The sequence below is a fragment of the Chrysemys picta genome, chromosome 14, assembly GCF_011386835.1.
Source record: "Chrysemys picta bellii isolate R12L10 chromosome 14, ASM1138683v2, whole genome shotgun sequence".
Lineage (NCBI taxonomy): Eukaryota > Metazoa > Chordata > Testudines > Emydidae > Chrysemys > Chrysemys picta.
The window spans coordinates 37,030,773-37,051,096 of NC_088804.1; the positions used below are offsets into that span (position 1 = coordinate 37,030,773).

At 43.9% G+C, this 20,324-nt stretch overlaps 2 protein-coding genes across 8 annotated transcripts in view; both read left to right on the top strand.

The window, feature by feature from the left end:
* The window catches only part of KLHL36 (kelch like family member 36), a 28,108-nt gene extending 18,620 nt beyond the window's left edge, over window positions 1–9,488 (top strand). For all 5 annotated transcript variants that reach the window (XM_005292294.5, XM_042852119.2, XM_005292295.5 and 2 more), the window contains exon 5: window positions 6,107–9,488. In XM_005292294.5, the coding sequence (XP_005292351.1) occupies window positions 6,107–6,662 (556 nt within the window). In that variant the 3' untranslated portion in view covers window positions 6,663–9,488. The remainder of the gene's footprint in view (window positions 1–6,106) is intronic.
* Window positions 9,489–18,677: 9,189 nt separating this feature from the next.
* Window positions 18,678–20,324, top strand: part of USP10 (ubiquitin specific peptidase 10) — a 72,068-nt gene continuing 70,421 nt past the window's right edge. For 2 of the 3 annotated variants that reach the window (XM_042852117.2, XM_005292293.5), the window contains exon 1: window positions 18,686–18,844. In XM_042852117.2, the coding sequence (XP_042708051.1) occupies window positions 18,824–18,844 (21 nt within the window). In that variant the 5' untranslated portion in view covers window positions 18,686–18,823. Of the gene's footprint in view, window positions 18,845–20,324 lie in introns of all 3 variants that reach the window. The other variant, XM_005292292.5, reaches the window with a different exon arrangement.

Below are 20,324 nucleotides of genomic sequence, written 5' to 3' on the forward strand. Positions count from 1 at the left end.
TCTGCTGCAGAGGAACCACAGAGGGTTCCATGCAGAGCCATGGGGCTGGTGACACTGGATCCCGGCAAACACAAGGTGAGGGGAAGACTGCGGTCCTGGTGGGGCAGGGCAGAGACCAGCAGCCAGGACTGTGAGGAGGAGGGTGAGCCCCCAGCTGTGGGGGAAGTCACCCTGCTGTTGAATGGCTCTTGCCTGGGGATGGAGCCAATCATCAGCGGGGTGGCCTGCCTCATCACTGGGGGCTTGTCGTCCTCCTTGCAGTCCCAGCCGGGGGTCTCCACACTGCCAGACCAGGTCCACAGCTTTCCCTGCACCTTGCAGCTGGATATTCTGGGCCCCACAGCTGTGCAGGGAGCCCCTTGCAGCCTTACTATCATCGCCGCCTTAACCCTTCCCCCACTCTTAATTTCCTACAACTGTAAAAATTAAAATAAAAAAATCGATATTAATCATTGAAACCAGGGAGAAAAAAAACAAACAAATTCTGCCTAGCCTAGGAATAAGGAAAGGAGTCTCCTGCTTTCTCTCCACAGTGTGAGAACTTGTCCTTCAGATAAGACATTACTAATCGGGGCTGGATAGTATTTTGCAGACATGCACAAACACTACATTGAAAGAACATTAGTAAGGTAGCCTAGTCAAGCACTCAAAAATTAGCAAATGTGTGGTTCATTCAGCCTTAATTTGCCCCCCTTGTGCATATCCACTATGATAGTCTCTAATTACATGTCCACATACTATTTTGTCACATGGGTTTTTGTGTGTGTAATTTCCTCGTTTGTGGGGTGTTTTTAAAGTAAACCGAAAAAAATAGAAATTGCAATATGTGACATCATACTGACCCCCACGTGGGCTCATCAGCAGGATTCAAACCTTTAGACTTCTGCCACTTGAGCTAAAGGAGTAACTGATAGCAGTAGTAGGTTGTCATCATCTATGTATACCAACACTAGAGGGTGATCAGACGCATGCTTTGCCAGTGGGGTTCACAACTGTTTGCTGACAGCAGAGGAATGGTGAGGCTCTGTAATCTTGGGTTTCATTATAGGCTCTGGAGGGGAGTGTTTTCTAGTAGTCACAGATAATTGCATCTCCCCTCACCCCCCTTCCCTCCCCAACCATGACCCTGTATGTCCTATCCCCTCCAATCTGTTCCTGTCCCAGTCCTCTCTTCGCCTTTCCAGCTCCTTGTACCAGTCCCATTGCCCTTGCCCAGCCAGTTCTAGTTTTCCCCCTCCAGGTTCCTTGTCCGATTTGTCTTTCCCCTTCCTCCCCACTCAGTCTCCACCCCCAGTCCCTTCTCTGTTTCTTTGCTGATCCAGTGGTAGTTCTCCCCGTTTCCTTGTCAGATCGGTTTCTTGTCCTCCAAGCCCCATTTCTCCCCCCAGCACATACACACTGGTTCTTAGTTCCTGTCTTCTTGGCAGCCAGTCCCAGTCTCTCCCCCAGTTCCTCACCAATCTGTGTCATATTCCCACCCAACCCCTCCCCCCCCCAACAAACTAGCTCCCAGTTTCTTTGCCCAACCGGTCCCAGTCTCCCCTGTCCCATACTCCCCTGGCTCCTAATCCCAGTATCCATGTTCAGCCAAATTCAGTCTTTGCACACACCCCTCCTGCTCTCAGTCAGTTTCCTACACCCCCTCCAACCTGGCCCCACCCTGGACTGGAGCAGTAATCGCAAAGAAAGCTTCACCTCTGTAGGCCTATACTAGACGGCCCATGCTCAGTCACTCGGTGGGGGTGGCACATGTGTGGTCTGGCTAGCAGTAGGAGCTGTGAGGACTTTGAGCATGTTCAGTGAGGACAGAATCATTGAAGATTATAGCTGCTAAAATTGAAGAAGTTTCTCCCGGGCAGGTGAAAATTATATTACATTTTTATCAAATTTGGACAGATTTTCATAGAGACTGCGAAATCCTGATACAGAGGCCTACCTCCCTCCGCGCCCGTGCCATATTTTAAGTCCCTGATCTAAAGTATGGTGGTGCTCACCCTTTTCAAAGAAATGGTTACTAGAATTTTTGACATGAGCAAAACAAAACCTCAGCCTGGTACTTGAAAATGGCTAAACCGTTTTGGCTGGTTTCTAAATTCCATCAGAGGCAGACACTTGGCATGGAAAATTTCAGCCCGAATGATTAAAGTTTGGCAAAATTATAAGCAGCTGAAAATAGGATCTTCTAACGGGAAGTGTCAGGCCACCTTAATAATATCAGGAATATTTTTGCAGGACAGGCACTGTCTAACATTGAAAAATGAGCACCTGCAGCTGCCATTGACTTGGAGTTGTGGGCCCTTAGTCCTTCAGAAAATCAGGTGAAGAGTGTGCTGCTCATCCAGTTGTTGTTGGTTTTCTTTTAAGAGAAATTCTGAGCTTTTCTCGCAGTCACGGGTTGGCTCTACTGCAGCAGAAGCTGTAATTCACGCTGCATTGCATCGGGGAAGGTTCTTCGAAACTGGCACAGCATCTCTAATTAATATTGTGGCTTGAAACCGTTTCCTCTTTAACACCTCTGCTCAGCAGGTCTGACAACATTCCCTTAGACACATATGGCAAAATGCCTAGTGCCTTCAATGGGAGCATGACTGGGCCTGTTCTAAAACTACTGCAGTCCTGTTGTACCCACGTCCGTTTCAAAGGCTTAAGCAATGGTGTTTGCGCAGAATTCAAGGTGACAAAAGCGAAGTGTGCGAAACCATTTGCTATGATTTCTAAGTCTGCTTGGTTTGTGTGGCTGTGGACAAGCACGTTTTAAGTCAGATTAGCTGAAACACGAGTAGGCTGTTTCAGCAGATCGTCTGCTGTATTAGAAAGTAATGACGGGATGGACAACTTGATGTTTCACAGGAATCTGCCTACAGTAGAACTCATGCTATCTAGTGAAGTTGTTCAGCAGTCAGAAGGCAGAAAGGAGAAATCTCAGGGCATTTTCCATGGCTGTGTCTATGCTAGATTTTCCAGCCGTGATTGAAGGGGGCTGTCAAATGCGGTTCCTCGCTCAGCCGTTACTATACTCTGCAGTCCTGTTGGTATAGGTAAAAGTCAGCTGAGTTCACTCAGTGTCAATAGAATTGTCTCTAAAAACAAACAAAAAACCAAGGTGGACTGATTTGCTATGATGGGCGCTGATCACTGTTAATCCTTCCACATCTGCAGTACAACAGAATGCAACACAGCATATAGCCTGTGTGGGGGTTTTTTTCTCTCTCTTTTTTTTCCCCCCTCAAAACTACGGAGCAGCGCCAGCTCCCGTTGTATTAAATGAGGGCAGCGGATGCTCAGCATCATCTATAAACTCAGTTAGTTTTGTGTGGGGAGGACATGCTGAAAGGTCCTAGCGCAGATTCAGATTGTGGCTCAAAACATCTGAGTTTGGATCCTCCTTTGGAATGTCTTTCAACTTGTTCTCGCTTCATGTAGAGTTTATAAGCCTCTTCTGAGAGTCTTGACTTGGTCAAATACAACAAAGTCTTGGGGCGTCTTCACTCCAAAGTCTCTGTATGAATGGTGCTGCTACTCGGATGGCCATTCGCCAGCCACTTGGCCCCGTTTCACCAAGTAAGACGGCACTGTGGTAGTCTTTGTATTCCATCTCAAGGACCCTTCTGCGTCCTATAGTTGGAGCTTGCTTGTATGTCTCAATAACACATCTTCCAAACAGAAGTATTGTGAAGGAGTGCTGGGTCATGGGCTTTTGCATGCAGCTGGATTAACAAGTATACATCTTTTATCTTCTCTTTACATGATAATTTAAGATAAACCTTGGTTTTCTTTATTCTTGGCACTATATAGACATGGAAGAAGCTAAGGTAGTGGGCCCAAAGAGTTTGCAGTCTGTAGCCGAGAAAGAATCTTGCTCTGTGAAATTAAAACAACTCTTAGGTTCTGTGCACATTGAGCCCTGACATGTTTAAGCATGGTTTTAAGTCATTTCATGCTAAACTGATTTTAATATGGATTCGGCTGTCATAGGGTTAGGCCTAACTGTTTAAACCACTTCAGTGTGAAGCTAAAATAACTGCTTCAGGAATCATGTTTTTTAATGGTTGTATTACAAGAATAGATAGGGTTGGAGGGGTGCGAGTCACCCTGTAGGAAGTAGCATGCGCTTCTGGTTTATACTGACTTTACCAGCTGTCCATGTCTTTGTTACAGAGAGATATGTTGGACTCAAATGGGAAAGTAGAGAGAGCTAATCATAGCATCGTCTGCCAATTCCTTTATGGCAATCCCAGATTTCTGGTAGGAGGGAAGTGTTTTTAACTATAATCTATTTCTGCTGTAACAGAATTTATAGAAATGTTGAATTCTTATATGGCAAGAATGGGGGGAAATATAACTGTCTAAGAATTAGCTGCTTCTGAACTAGATGCATGCAGAGGTGGGGGGGGAGAGGAGGGTTGTTTTGTCTTTTCAGGGGTGGTGAGTGAGAGAATTCTAATAATCTGATAATTCTATCCATCTTCAGTGCCATTTTTTGTTTAATCCACTACTTGGTTTCAAAACTTACGTTTTGTAAACTTACAACGATGTAACGAGAACAGCCTCAGAATTCTCTTTGGAGTTCCTGTCACGGAGCACTATTCCTCTAGAGCCTGAGAGAGTTTTCTGAGCTTGGTTTGCTCTTCTAGGAAATATAACTCTAAATATATTTTTTTTTGCATATTCAGTCATCAGCAATTTTGATAGCAAAATTAAAACAGAAGAAATTAAACAGGTGACTTTTGCTTGCCTCCTTAAGCTGTATTGCAGACACTGGATCTTCTGGTCATATTCCATCTTTAGATGTATAGGGTATCCCAGAACAGTGGTCCTGGTTTGCAAAGGAGGAATGTAGAACTCCTTTCCCCTCCCCCCCATTTCCCCCCAGTTGATTTAAATTTGAATATTTCTCTAATTGGCGAATCTAAACCCGTTTTTTCCTAAATTTTGGGAGTGGGAGTTCTGAGGATTGAGTTTGTGGACTCTCACTGGGGACTCTCAAACTAACAAAAAATCCCCATCAAAAAGTTACAGTGGTTGTTTGCAGGTGTGGGTACTTCTCTCTGAGGTGACTGGCTTCTGTCAGAATCTGATCTCCTTTTAAAAAAAGGTGATAAAGCAAGTTAAGGCTCTAGGTACTTTGGAGCTGTTTTTCTATGGATGATGATGTTACCTGGCCCATGCTATGGTTAGAAAGACCTCCTTGGCATACAGATTTAGGGTAAGATTTTCAAAAACACTGATCGTTGGTCTAACTCTGCTTCTGTTGAAGTCAATGGGAGTTGATGTCAAGTTAAGTTAAAGCTGATTGGTTTTGAAAATCCCACACTCAGTTAGTGAATTGTCTTTATTTTCATATAACGCCACTTCACCAATCCTAAATTTAGCACAGGCTAGACTCTCCATGAGTTACACTCCATCTCCTGGAAGCCAAAGGAACCACACTCTCAGATGATATCACTGCTCCCATAAAGCCTTCATAACTACTCCTTGCCCAGCAAATCTTCCTTTCTTATTTTTCCTCCACACTTTCCTTGGGACTTTAATAGACGCAAATAATTTATTACCTACTTAATAATACTAGCGAGAGCCGTGCTACTTCTGCTGTTTCCTAAAGCCTTTTTCATGCTGCTGAGAAAGTTGAACCAACAGTACTCTTTAGTATCAGAGTGGTAGCCTTGTTAGTCTGTATCCACAAAAACAATGAGGACTCTGGTGGCACCTTAAAGACTAACAGATTTATTTGGGCATAAGCTTTCGTGGGTAAAAAACCCACTTCTTCAGATGCATGGAGTGAAAATTACAGATGCAGGCATAAATATACTGACTTCATGTGTCAGTATATTTATGCCTGCATCTGTAATTTTCACTCCATGCATCTGAAGAAGTGGGTTTTTTACCCACGAAAGCTTATGCCCAAACTATTCTTTAGTGGACCCCCGTTGAATAACTAACTAACTTTATTATAATTTAGTTACATTTACAAGTGATATTTAAAATTTAACAGATATGAAATCACTCACCTCTTAACTGTGTGGGCAGCACTGATATTTAACAATCACTGTTAAATATTTGCACTAGTCTGCAAAACCAATAAGTTGTTGTTGTTTGCCTATCCTAGGTTTACCTATGGGCATGCTGGCACTGTCTACAAGGAATTTGTTTATATCTCCGGGGGCCATGATTACCAAATTGGTCCCTATAGAAAAAATCTCCTCTGCTATGATTACCGCACAGATGTCTGGGAGGAAAAGCGGCCAATGATCACTGCTCGGGGGTGGCACAGCATGTGCACCTTGGAGGACAATATCTATTCCATTGGCGGCAGTGATGACAACATAGAAACTATGGCACGCTTTGACATTCTGAGTGTGGAGTCTTACAGCCCTCAGTGTAACCAGTGGACCAGAGTCTCTCCCTTGTTTCAAGCAAACAGTGAGTCTGGAGTGGCAGTCTGGGAAGGCAAGATTTATATTCTTGGAGGCTATAGCTGGGAAGACACTGTCTTCTCCAAAACTGTCCAGGTATATGACAAGGAGAAAAACAAGTGGTACAGAGGAACTGACCTTCCCAAAGCTATTGCTGGTGTGTCTGCGTGCGTCTGTGCATTGAAACCCAGAAAGGAGGACAAAAAGAAAAAGACAAAAACGAAGAAGCATCAGGATCGGGGAAGATGACACAGCTTGGGAACCTTGTAACTAATCATCTCTTTCAAATCTTCATTTAAAAAAAAAAAAGAAAAAGAAAACAGTTTCTGAAACCTTAGAGAACATGTGGTCGAACATCTTTGGGTGAGGGTCACGTAAAGGTAACTACTACTACTGAATGGTGGTGAGGTTGCAAAGGGTGCTATGCTACCCATCCTGTACATTTAGGTGTAGACTGTTACTTCTGTGGTTCTTAGCTTTTACACACTTTTATAATAATAATAATAATAGGTAAAAAATTTTAAAAATTGAAAACTTTTTGGCTTAGAAAATTAAATGATGGGGAGGGAAAAGAGGACCAAACATCGGTTTGACGTTGCAAAGAGAAGTCTAGAGGCAGTTGCTATTGAAAACTGATATGGATCTTGTTGTAAATCCTGATTGTTTTTTTTCATTAAATTTTAATTTACAATACTTTCTAGAGTTGTGAGTAAAAGATTTCTGGTATGCATGAGTAGCCATTCAAATTATACCTATGCCCAGGCATCTTGGTAAGCAAATGAGATTTCTGTACTCTTACGTTTCAGAGGATATTATTAAGTGACCAAAGTGTGAGTGCTTCGGTCCAGACATGGCCATGTAACTGATCTGTGCTCAGTTTGTGAGCTCTGCTGGTCTTTCCAGTGGTGCAATGATCTACAAGACCCAGGGGAGGTGACACAACCTTTACGTCACTTGTTAATGACTAGAACTGTGCACAACTTTCATAACAAAACCCAATAGCAAGTTTAGTTTTGTTGATTTCTCCTAGTTCAGGACTAGGCTTTTTAAACTTGTGGCTTTGGGCAGAAGTTACATAGAACTTGGTCCTTACTTTAAACCAGGTGAGACAAGTTGACTTCACTGTGAGTTACTGGGGGTGGGGAAGGGAAGGTGTTGAAATCAAAAGCTCAAAATGAACTCAAGACAAAGAGCAAACACATCCTACAAGGGACAATGGGATGGGGCGGGGGAGTTTGCAGGAGTTGGGAACTGCTGAATTTAGCATAGGTCTAGCAATGATGACCTCTACCAGTCAGTGCAAGGGGCCATTAGCAGCCTCTGGATGGATGAGAATCTAACCTAGCACTCCTTGGTCAGGTGGCTGCAACACTGTTCCTCTTGGAAGAATGGCCTTAACATGGGGAAAAGTTGTGGTGGATTCTTGGGATGTCATTTGGGGCACAGATGACTGAACTGGTGGGAGAATCATATATTGGAGAATCATATATTGGAGTAATATCAAGGGAATTTGACTTATGCCCACCATACTAAAGAAATTTTGACTGCACTTTCACACAAGACTATTTAAAACAGCACTGGGTTAAAGTGCACCAGCAGGATTAACACAGACTGACTAATGCACAACATGTTTGTGCGCTTTAGAAATCACACCCCTGTAGAGTGCATTATCCACCGTGTACAATCCTTCTGTCATTCCACCTTCCACTGGCAGGGTTGTGTCTACTGCAAGTATTTAAATTTACCAACTGTCTGGCCAGCCTTCAAGCAGTCACCCAAAGCAGTTTACAAATGGGCCTTTTGTTTGATTTGCAAGAAGTTAAGAACCAGCCATCTCATACAGTCTCTGTAATTTTTATAATAACAATTAATACTAATTCCAGGCCACAGATTACTCTCTCATCCCAACACACAGAAATTTTTGAAACTTTTGTACTTTTTATAACACATTTTGCTAATACCTAGTCTCTAGTTTGCCATATTATGTTATTTACTATTGAAGTTCCTGCCTATAATCGTGGTCCTATTGTTATAGTCAGGAACTCATAATTTGTTGGCTCTTTCAGGCTTTGTGTATAGTCAGTTGTGATGTGATGCAGCTGTTAAAGCAGCATTTACATTCTCAGCATTGTCAGGTCTATAATTGTGACTATTGTAAGGCTTTCACTGGCAGTTCAAATAGTCAGACATGCTGATAAATGCCCTTTTATTGTCACTCGGTGATCCACTGAATGGATATCAAGAGCCTTGATTTAAAGTTCTGCTTTGGTGCTATTGATCCATTTTCTCTAAATCCTTCCAAGTCCCTCTCCATCCACATCTCCATCACTGTGCAACATAACCATGTACTTCAGATCTGCCTTTTTCCTTTTATCCCATGTATAAGGGATGTCCTGCCTACTTTTTGCTACTGGGGTGTATTTGCCTCATTAATGTGAAAATTCTTCTAAGAAAAACTTGTTTGCACTATAAAAGAAAAATCATTTTCAACATCATTTGGAGTTTGGGGAATTTGGGGTCCTCTTTATCCATCGATAGGAATCAATTTTTTTTTAAATTGGAAGTGGCACCTGGTGAATAGCTAGAATGAAAGAAAGGAAACGAATGATGCTGTGTGACACACAAAGATTTGAAGAAAACTGGCTTGAGGTATATAAGTCGTAAAAATCCTCTGGATATCTTTGAGTGTTTCTCTTAAACAATAGAAACTATTAAATTTAACAAGTTACAAAAAGTCCTCTATGTGCAGTAATGATACCTTTTACATTGCATGAGGAAATAGTTATTTTTTAATTGTTCCTAAAAAGAGATAATGGAACGTTTTAGTTAGAACAAACAGATTAGCTGATTTAGGTATCTGAAAACTTGTTTGTTGACTGGCAACTCCTACTTCATCTTTGTACAACCCTTTTCATGTGTAAATACACAACAAAGATTCCCCAAGACGCTTCTTTGTTTCTACTAATTGGCTGCTTTTCATATTTTTTGTTTGTTTTAATTGTATATGCTTGTGTGTTACATTCTTGATGTGTTTACAATTTGAAAAATAAAACATGTTAAGAATTTCAGACTTTATTCCTCTTTGTGTGCATTGTTTACACCCTGACTGTTTTTTCTCTTTATTGATAACCGGAAAGGTAGTAATTCTTTTTGTAACTATTTCAGAGGTAGTCTCAACAGTGTGAGCACAAATTTTTTAAATTGGACAAGGTATAGGTGGTAGCTGGTTCTACTGTGGCTCAATTAATTACATTTTGAGGGAGCAGAAGCACACTAATTTGTATCTGGCTAATCCAAACACACCAAAAAATGGTTGATGTTACCCCCATTTCTCAGCAAAGCATTTGATAGTCAAAACATAGAGGACCCAGTTCCGTTTCTAATGGAGTCAAAAAGAATATTTCACTGAGTTGGATCAAGCCCTCGTGAATCCATAATATAAAACTTAATTGGTTATGCAAAATATAAGCCCAGTATTACAAACTCTTAGTGGGGGGAGTAACCCTTATTCACATAGCACCATGGAAGTCAGGGGCTACTCATGAGAGTACTTGTAGGATCAGATGCTATTTCAGAATATTTTGGGGTGTACTATGCATTATTTACATAAATAATTTACACCTGTCAAAAGAACAGATTATTACTATTTGTAGCTACAGACCCTAATGGGGGGTCAAGACTCCTAATGAAAGTGGTATCTATCTACTTATTTGTATGGCCTACTCGCCTCATGAAATACATATTAGTAGGGTTATTGACCTATGGCACATTGCATTTTAAAGTGATCTGTAAACACAGCTTCTGCATACTGAAATACTTCGGAATAAGACTCTCACTCTATGATGTCCTGGGATCCTTGCTAAAGCAAGACGTGTATCTCCCAGGAAGAACATTTCTACATGCAGTGACACTGAATTCACACTTTTTGGTATTTTCATAAACCAAATGGGTATTTTGCCAATCAACCAGAAAGCTTGGTTGAGAATCAGAAGGAGAGTGGAAGAGCGGAAGGTAGAATATTGTGTTGTCAGAAACCTTCTGTGCCCATCGCTTTCACAGACTTCATTTGTGATCTTTGTAAATCACATAACTTCTCCTTGCCTCGGTTTCCCCTTCCACAAAAATGGGGATAAGTAACTATTTCTTCTCATTTTGAGAAGGCACCTAATACAAAGTGCTATAGAAGTTCAAGATTTTTATTCAAGCTAGCTATCAAAATGTTCTCTTCCTTTCTTTCCCATACAAATACACCCTGGCATTACCATGTAAAGGAATGAATGTTGGTAACGTCAATATTGGTAATAAAAATGTTGTGGGGCACTCTGAGGAAAAGTTACACAAATCACCCCAGGTCAATAGATGCTTTTGATCTTACCCCAAAATCATGCTGCAGCCAATTCCTTTAGTAATTAAACTATTAATAAAATGAGAGTTATTAAATGGTTAAAGGAATCATGTACCTTACAATTGATTTCAGAGTCTGTAGGTCAGGATAATACGCATTGATGGTGAGTCTGCTGGCTTGCAGTAAGTCTCTCTGGATCACCCAAAAGATTGGGGGTCATCAATCCTTTGTTCAAAGCTTCCTTGTTAGAAATCACAGTCCAGAGAAGTGGAGCAGAATGGAAAACCAAGATGTGCTGTCACAGTCTCCTCTTTTATACTTTCAGCCCACGTGCCTGGAAAGTTACTGGCAAAAAGATGGAGTCTTTGATCATGTCTTTACATGCCTCATTGAGTCCTTGGGCAGCCAATGCCTCAGTTTTCTGTGAAACGTCTCCAGGAGGGGTTCACTGGGCAACCTGATTGTCCTTAATGAGACATCAACCAAGCTAGCTGGCAAATCTGTCTTGGGGCATCACCCAAGAAAACATGTTTGAGATACAACCCCGTTGAATATTAATAACTTCATATACAAAGATGGATTTAAACAGAATAATACTTAGCAGTCTATAACTTTTCCATTCATACCTTACAAGGCATACTTTGTACAAGGTTTATCACCATTGTGCAACAATGGTGATACATTAGTGTAAACAGTGTCACGCCCCCTACATGCAGCAGTGGTTGCTCTTTTGATAAAGTGTTCTCATATAAGCAGCTAGAGCAAGACTAAAGGGGACCAGAGGGTGAAGCAGAAACTGAAATCAAGGACAATAATCTCCTGCCTTTTGCCTACTTCAGTCCATTCTGTTCCTACCACTTTGATCAAAAATAGGCAGTCCACACTGTGTAAAGGCTTCCTTTATCCTGTAGACCAGATGCAGTTTCCAGGGTTCCCCGGTGGATTTGACATTGTCAGGTGAATGTTGCAGCATCTCGTTGAGCTGGCAATCTTTAGCTGGACGGGACTTCAGGGGGTAGAAAGGTAAATTCACAGAATGGTAAATGCTGACATACCTGCCCCCCCCACCCAGTTTTTAAGATTATGGTGGGCCTAATGATGAAGGGAATTGAGAGGTGCAAGAGAGGCTAGGAGGTTGAGATTGTGACAATGCTAAAATTGACTGTTTTGCACTAGAAGGGGCTTGAATTTAAGCTAAGGTAGATTGAGATACTAAAGGGATTTCATCAGGAATTCTTTACAGAGAATTAAAACATGGAATAAAGTGACACAAACATCTACATGAGCTACTAACCAATGTTTACAAAAAGCATTAGAGGATCAGAGGGAAGAGAAGCTGTACTGAGTCTGTACAATTGCTAAAGCATAGGAGCGGAGCTAGGTCTTGCTGATGAAAATGGATCCATTGTTTGTACTATTTGGAAGTCTTCATGCTGAATGTTAATGAGCATAACAAGCACAGGGTGAGTGGATTTTTTGCATTAACTATTTCGAACAGATAAAAATGGAGAATAAGCAGAATTAAAGGAAGAGAGTTTCTTCCAGCCACTGAAAGTTTCTTTTTTCCAAAGGGTGCTAAAACTGTGGACACGTAACAATAGCATTCATCTCCAAAGCAAGTTTCAAATAAAATGCTGTTGCAATTCTAAAGAACTCAGTTACATGGTTTCTAAAATAAAACCTGTACTGATTTAAGACATGATAAAACTGAGGGTGTTATTAATGGTTGCAGTTACTGTATCTTTATAGAAACTAACCAATACTCAGTTACTTCAGGAGATATTATATGGGGCTTTCCAATTTTTCATCGTTTCATCTTGTGTAACAAAATGAGAACAGTTTGACAATTGTCTGGGTTTTTTTCCAGTCGATTATTACATAAAAAAACATCTCTTAGCAGGTAACATTTTAAAGTGTCTAAAACCCAGAGTTTCTTATTTCTCTAACTATAAAGGAGATAAGATATGACTGGAGATGAATTAAATTCTTTATTACAGAAGTAAATTTGTGTTTGTAATTAGTGAATATTTGTTTTACTATTTTAGAAAGCTTTGAAAATATCTTTAACTCTACAATGAAGCAAAGGAGAAAAATATTACCTAAAATATTCATTTTGGACTGTAATGACAGGAAATTGATCAGTACTCTGAAGTATATGAACAGGGCCGGCTCCAGGGTTTTGGCCACCCCAAGCAGCCAAAACAAAAACAAAAACAAAAAAAGCCGCGATCTGCGGCAGCAATTCGGCGGGAGGTCCTTTGCTCCCAGCGGGAGTGAGGGACCGTCCACCAAATTGCCGCCGAATACCTGGACATGCCGCCCCTCTCCGGAGCGGCCGCCCCAAGCACCTGCTTGCCAGGCTGGTGCCTGGAGCCGGCCCTGTATATGAAATAATGTACTCATGAACTAATTATTACTTACCTAACTAGCTTCACATGGAGGTGAAAATGTAACCATAAATGTTCTCTCTAGCTGATCTGAAATGACAGTTAAGAGGTATGGTGATGATCATTATATGATGCTTTAGGACTGAAGACTATCATAAGCATAATGGTTGAGAGCCACAAAGGTATTTAGATGCCTAAAACTCATACTTAAATACCTAAATCCCAGTTTGGCGCCACTGCGATCCACAAAACTCCCACCAAAACGTATAAGCACCTCTGTTCCTGCCTCTGGGCATGCACCCCAATACCTCCCTCTAGGCATCCTGCTGCCTATTTCCCACCTGAGCCCCAGAGCAATTCACGAACTGGGGGAAGATAGAGAGAGAGAAGATGGTGAGGAAATATCTGTCATTGAACCAACTTCTGTTGGTGAGAGAGACATGCTTTCAGGCTTACACAGAGCTCTTCTTCAGGGGGAAGATAGGCAGTCATCTGCCTAAGTGGAGTGCAGGGCTCAATCCAGTCAGCATGCTCAGAGGCCTTCTATTGGATTGGGTTCCATTCACAATCTGCCCACTCACCTTTATGACTTCTTTTACCCCAGTGGTTAGAGCACTTGTGTGGGATATGGGAGATTCAGGTTCAATTGCCACCTCTCTGCCAGAGTGGGGAAGCAAGGATTTGAGCAGGGGGTCTCCCACCTCCTGGGAAGGTTCTCTACCACTGAGCTATGGGATATTCTTGGGGTGGGAGATGCTCCCGCAATCTTCCTGTTGAAACTGTTCCACTGTGGCTCAATAATGAAAGAGTGATTGGAGCAGTGGGACTGGCCTGACTTAGGTGGGCTCTAAAAAGTTAGGTCAACCCAGCTACTTTGCTCAGGGGTGTGAAAAATCCACAGGTAGTTAAACCGCCTATTCCCCGCTATAGACAGCACTAGATTGACAGAAGGATTTTTCTGTCAATTTAGCTACTGCCTGTCAGGGACTCCTCCTGTTGGTGGACGAACCCCTGCTCAGGGCCGGCTCTAGCTTTTTTGCTGCCCCAAGCAGCAAAAAAAAGCGCCGCCCCCGAGCCCCCCTGCCGAGCCCCGCGCCGCCCCCCCCGCCGAGCGCCGCCGGAACCCCCCCCAAGCGCCGAGCCCCGCGCCGCCCCCCTGCCGAGCGCCGCGCGCCAGAACCCCCCCCCCCGAGCCCCGCGCTGCCTCCCCCCGCCGAGCACCGCGCCGCCGGACCCTGCCCCCACGCCCCGCTGAGCACCGCCGGAACCCCCCCCAGAGCGCCGCCCCCCCGCCGAGCGCCGCACTGCCGGAGCCCGCCCCTCCCACCCCCACCCCCGCAGCCAGAGCGCCCCCTCGCGGAATGCCGCGCCGCGCTCCCCCGGCTGCCCCTTACCAGGTGCCGCCCCAAGCATGTGCTTGGGTGCCTGGTGCCTGGAGCCGGCCCTGCCCCTGCTGTCAGCATAGGTACACCTAAGTGGACAGAAGCCCTAAACATTTATCCACAATAGAAGTCATTGGGCAAGAGACAAAGAGAGTGAGGGAGAATGACTGTAGTCTCTAGGCTAGGGCTGGTAGATGGGACACCTTGGGTCCAGTTCCTCTGCTCCAATCCCTCTTCCATTATTGATCCACAATGGAACAGCTTTAACAGGAAGATCAAGGGAACCCCATATTAGAATTATCACATAGCCCAGTGATTAAAGAACCCTCCCGAGAGGTGGGAGAGACCCCTCGTCAAATCCTTTCTCCCCCTCTGGCAGAGAGAGGGGAATTGAATCTGGATCTCCCATATGCCAGGTGAGTACTCTAACCACTGGGCTGAAAGGTATAAGATGGGTGCCAGTGTATCACCTCCTCATCTTGCTGTTTTGTGTGGAGCATGGCGGGCTCCTAACTCATTCCTGCAAGAAAACTGTAGGTGCCTAAGCCCGTCTGACTCCAAGTGGCTGGTTTCCATTCACTGGTGGATCACTAAGTTCAGGGCAGGTCTACACTAGAAGGTGCTTTAGACCGCTGTAGCGCGTCTGGTGAAGTTGCTCTATGCCGACTGGAAAGCGCTCTCCCATCTGCATAATTACTCCACCTCCGTAAGAGGTGGGATCTATGTTGGCAGGAGAGTGTCTCATGCTGACATAGGGCCGGTGTGGACAGTGCTTGGGTCTCTGTAACCTGAGTCGCTCAAGGGGGTGTCTTTTTCATACCCCGAGCGACATACGTTTGATTGACTTAAGTGTAGACCTGCCTTTAGGCACCTATCTCAGAGAGAGGGGTGAAGCTTAGCACACCCCCTCTGGTTAGCATCTCCGAGACTTTTTGGCTAGCTTAGGTGACTCTGTGCCCAGCACACTGGCTTTTTGTGGGTTGCATTCTTAAGCACCTATTTCTCCCCTATCCCTGTTCATTGTATAGGGAGCCTTGGCACCTAATTTGGTATTGTGGATCTCTGTGTTGTTCCTATGATGTTCTAGGTGCCTGAAAGTTAGGCTCTGTGAGGTTCAGTGGTGCAACACCTAAGTACCTTTGTGGATCCCACCCAACATGGGCATTCTAAATTAGTGAATGGTTAGACTTGGTCTCCATTCGCCTACCAGGAATTGGTATCAGTCACAGTAATCTTCTATACTCTTGCTGTAAGATTTAACCTCTGACTATGATTTCACAAGGTTTTGAACTGCACACTTCTAGAACACTGCAGGAGTGCCTCTAGTTACAAACATTACTTTTATTATAACTATCCCACTCTTTCCCACAAAATCAGCTTATTACAATGTTCTGGGAGTTTTCTTTCATCAATCTCGGCCTGAGGGACTCCTTTGCATCTTGCATCACTTTTTTTAGCCACACCCCAATTTTCTCCCATCAACAACTTCTTTTAACTCATTATCCAAAGTTCAAGTGGGTGGCACCCTACTGTAGAACTCTATACAGTCAGCCTTTTCTTAACAAACACTAGCAGTTTATCAGGGGCAGTACTCTATGCTGAAGTGAATCATGCCGTCAACTAGATGAGTTTTCTGTGGGTTGTAGTCCATAATTCTCCTTGTAAAGTGAACACCCATTGGTGTTTTATTTTATCATATGTAATGCCCAAAACAATAACAGCTATTTTGTTAAGATTTTAATACTTCTGCTTCTCTCAGTTTGGGAAAGAAGAGCTACACTTCACAGAAACAAAAGAGGGGGTGGTGGAGACAGGGTGTGTGGCAAGAAAAAGAATACAGAAAAAAAAAACCACAGAACAATTATTCAGTAGGGCCATGTCTACACTGCCACTTATGTTGGCAAACTTATGTTGCTCAGGAGTGTGAAAAAACACCCCCATGAGCAACATAAGTTTTGCTGGCATAAGCGCTCATGTGCACAGTGCTATGTTGGCGGGAGAGCTTCTCTCGCCGACATAGCTACTGCTGCTTGTTTAGGTGGTTTTATTATGTCGACAGGAGAGCTCTCTTTTGTTGGCATAGAGCGGCTACACAAGTGATCTTACAGCAGCACAGCTGCATCAGTACAGCTGTGTCGTTGTATGTTTGCTAGTGTAGACATGGCCTAAGAAATTAAGCGGTGAGATTTCCTTGCATTGCAAATGCCAATATGTTTGCAAATGCCTCGAGTGCAACTTCACCTTAAATAGATTGGGGAAAAACCGTGTTACCAAAAGCAGAGTGGATGAGGAACACTTTTCATTTGCAGTGACCTTCTTAAAAGAAAGCTTTAGCTTAAAGCAAAATCACAACCCTTCCTACAAGTCAGATATTTCCATGCCTGATACCGACTTCTATTCAGGTAAAAAAGGGCAGATTTATTTTTCGATTGGGATTTTTTTTTTTTAATTTCAGCTGGAAGGGAATTGGGTGAGCTCACTCAAAATTAACAATCTGTACGAAGAAGAAAAACCCAACATGAATGTCTCCTTTCCCTTCACTACACCCCCCTATATTTTTCTTAGCCCTCTCCTCAACCCCCCTCCAAAAAAAAAATCTTTATTGCCTTTTCTCTGAAAAACAATCATAGGTTTGATCATAGCAAGACATTCATAGGTTTTTTTGACCATCAGACTCTTAACTCCAGCTGTGCCTTTGTAGGGTACAGTAAGATTTTTTTAAAAGAACAAATATAGAGCAAAATAAACATATCACATGGATGGACTAATTAGTGAAGTATACTATGGACTCTCAACCTGGAGGTTGAAGTATTGCCAACCTCAAGCATTCAAAAAGCATGAATCAGCTCCCTTGACATCATGAAATTGTCTTAAATATTTGAGATTTTTTTGTCAAATACAAATTTTGAGTTGTTTTAATTTGCTTTCTGATGTTTGAGGCTTTAGGGTCCCATATTTTCAAACTTTTCTCTGCGACATGAGGTTTAGAAACTTACCTTTCTTTTTATTTTGTTAATAAAGCTGAGATTCTCAAGTAATAACATGACTTTATGAGCTGGGTCTTTAAGCAAAAGATTTTCACAAACTGAAGTGTTGGCAATAGTGGAGGTTGTGACCACTCTGCCTGTCCAATGTTACTAAATTAGCGGAGGATCCCGGCATGGAAAACATTAAGAAGTGAAGTAGATGATGTGACTCTTTCTGAAACATTTTAAAAGACATTTGTATTTGGGGTGGGGAAGCTTTAGAAATGAATTGTCTGACCAGTAAAGTCAAAGCTAAAAACATTGGTAAGTTGCAGCAGTGATTGTAACGGTCACATACCAAAGTATAAAGACTTAAATTTCTTGGAGGCAACCTTTTGGATGTACTGCCATTATGAACGCACATTGTGTGTGTTCTTTATTAACACACTGAAGATATATTGCCTCCACCGAGGAACTGATTTTATACCGTGCATAAATGGCTTGTCTACATTGGTAGTCCATGGTTAATAGAAACATCATCTTTCCGAGTTTTTCCAGCTGGGCAAACAGCTCCCATCACCTGGGTGATACAACTGAATGAAAGGTGGCTGCCGTGAGGTGACACTTCCTGGGACCAGGGCTAGAACTTGAGACCCACAAACATCTTGCCACTGCCAGCAACCTTGCAGAAGGCAGAGTCAGCCTGACCCAAGCAGACGTCTCCCAGCGGTGGAACATGTGACAACTCCAGGGAGAGACAGATCTCCAGTGGCCAGCTGGGACTGTGCACCTGTACCTCAAGGCAGCCCAACTGCGGACATGTATGAAGCTTAAAGGGCAGAGCACCAGCCTGGTTGGCATTAAGGTGCACTTGGGATGGGGGGGGGGTGTTTGTGAGGCTGTCTTTGTTGCAGCCCAGTTTCACCCCAGAGGGTGGGGGGGACTCTCTGTGTAGCCATCCTGCGCCCCCTCAGAGGCAGACAGATCAGGCTGGATCCCTTACAATCAATGGCCGCCTAGGCCTCTGGGCCGAAGAGAGGCCCAAAGCCCCCTGGCCGTCTCCATCCCCCCGCCCCCCTCCCTCACCCACTCACACCCCCCTCTCCCGCTGGCTCAGCTACTCTGCAGGCCCCACCCCTTTCACCCCCTCCCGGGCTGCGCGCAGGCGCAGAGTCCTTCCCCCTGCCGGCGGGGCGAGCTGCGCGCAGGCGCGCTGGTGACCGCCTGCCCGCCCGGTGGTGTGTGTGCGCGAGAGAGAAGATGGCGGCGGCGGGGGCAGCAGCGTGAGGAGCCGAGCGGACGCCGAGCTCCCCATTGAAGCGGGGGCGCCATGGCCTTAAACAGCGCCCAGGTACGGCCGAGCCCGGGGCCCGCCGGGCGGGGGGTGGCGGGGGAGCCTTGCCCGGCCCGCAGGGGCTCCTGGGCCCCGCCGCCTCGCCGGCCCAGGGGAAGCATGCTGCCCGGGACTAGGCCCAGGGTGATTCTGCAGCCTCATTGAATCTCCTCAGGGGGCCGGCGGGCCCTGAGTCCCCCCCGGGGGGCGGCAGCGCCGCCCTCCCCGCAGCCCCTGATGGGGGGGAGAGATCCTGGCCCTTAATCGCCGGTGGTTTCACTGCGGGTTGGTGCGGGGAAGGGGCGGCCTCCTGGGTGTCCTTCGCGGGATGTGGAGATTCCTCCTCCCTCCAAGCCTGGGCGGGGAGGGGGAGGCTGATGGGCTTTTTGGGGCGGAGGGGAAGGGATTCTGTAATGGGAAGGGAATAAGGAGTTTGCGGATTCATTTGGGTTTTCCCCTTTCCCCAAACAAACCTTAGTGCATGATGCTGCAAAGGGCTGAGTAACGAGATTAACATGCGCTGCGATGTGTGTGAAAATCCGTGTGTGTGTCTGCATGTGTGGGATCAACCAGCCAAGGTATCAGTGCAGGGAATAAAAATCCTGCATTTGGGATGTGTGTGTAATAAACCAGCCAAGATAGCTATGCATGGAATAAAAATCCTGCATTCCTGGGAGCTTTTGCATGAAAGTTAGAACTTGAAGGAAAGTTAGCACATGAGGCTTGATTCTTTGGTCCAATCTCCAGTGTGTAAAAAAAGCAAATGATTGAATGGGCCAAGTGGAACATTCATTGCTTTGTGTGTGCAAATTTTGTTCCCAATCAAAGTATTGGGGGATAAATATGCTGCATTGGTAGATGTGTATTTAAAAAAAAACACAAAGTTTTATGCTTGATCAGATTAGGCATAATACAAATAATAATATTATGCTGTTTTACTAGTTGAAAAAATATTTTCAGAAAATGAAAGTGTCTAGAGCAACGTGATAATGCATTAGTTGTGTGGCATATTTTTCTGAAAGTCATTCATCAAAGTGTTTATATATAGTAAAAGTAGTGCATTAATGGTGATGGCTGTGTTTTTTTAAGCCAAGAGTATACTTGATCAAAACTACTGAGGTGCACTACTTGTCAGGCTTGATTTTCGAGAGAGCTGTTTTTGTTGACACTTGAGTGCTGGAGGCAATTAGTTTGTGTGGCCTGTTTGATTTTAATATTTATAATAAAACATAATGGTTACAGCGTTTCTTACCTTTAACTTCCACTGTAAGCAGGGAATTAATGGGAATTAATGTCGTTTTGTTTCTCAAGTGAGCAGTATACAACACATACCACACTATACAGAATACAACACATATTATAATGAAAATTGAGATAACTTTGAGTTTAAGCTTTAAAGTTTTTTGGACTCCCTTCTACCCCATCCCCAAGTGAGTAAAATAAGCAGTATTTTGTGTGATTATTATCCAGGTGCAGTGCAAAAGACAGAAATTCAGAT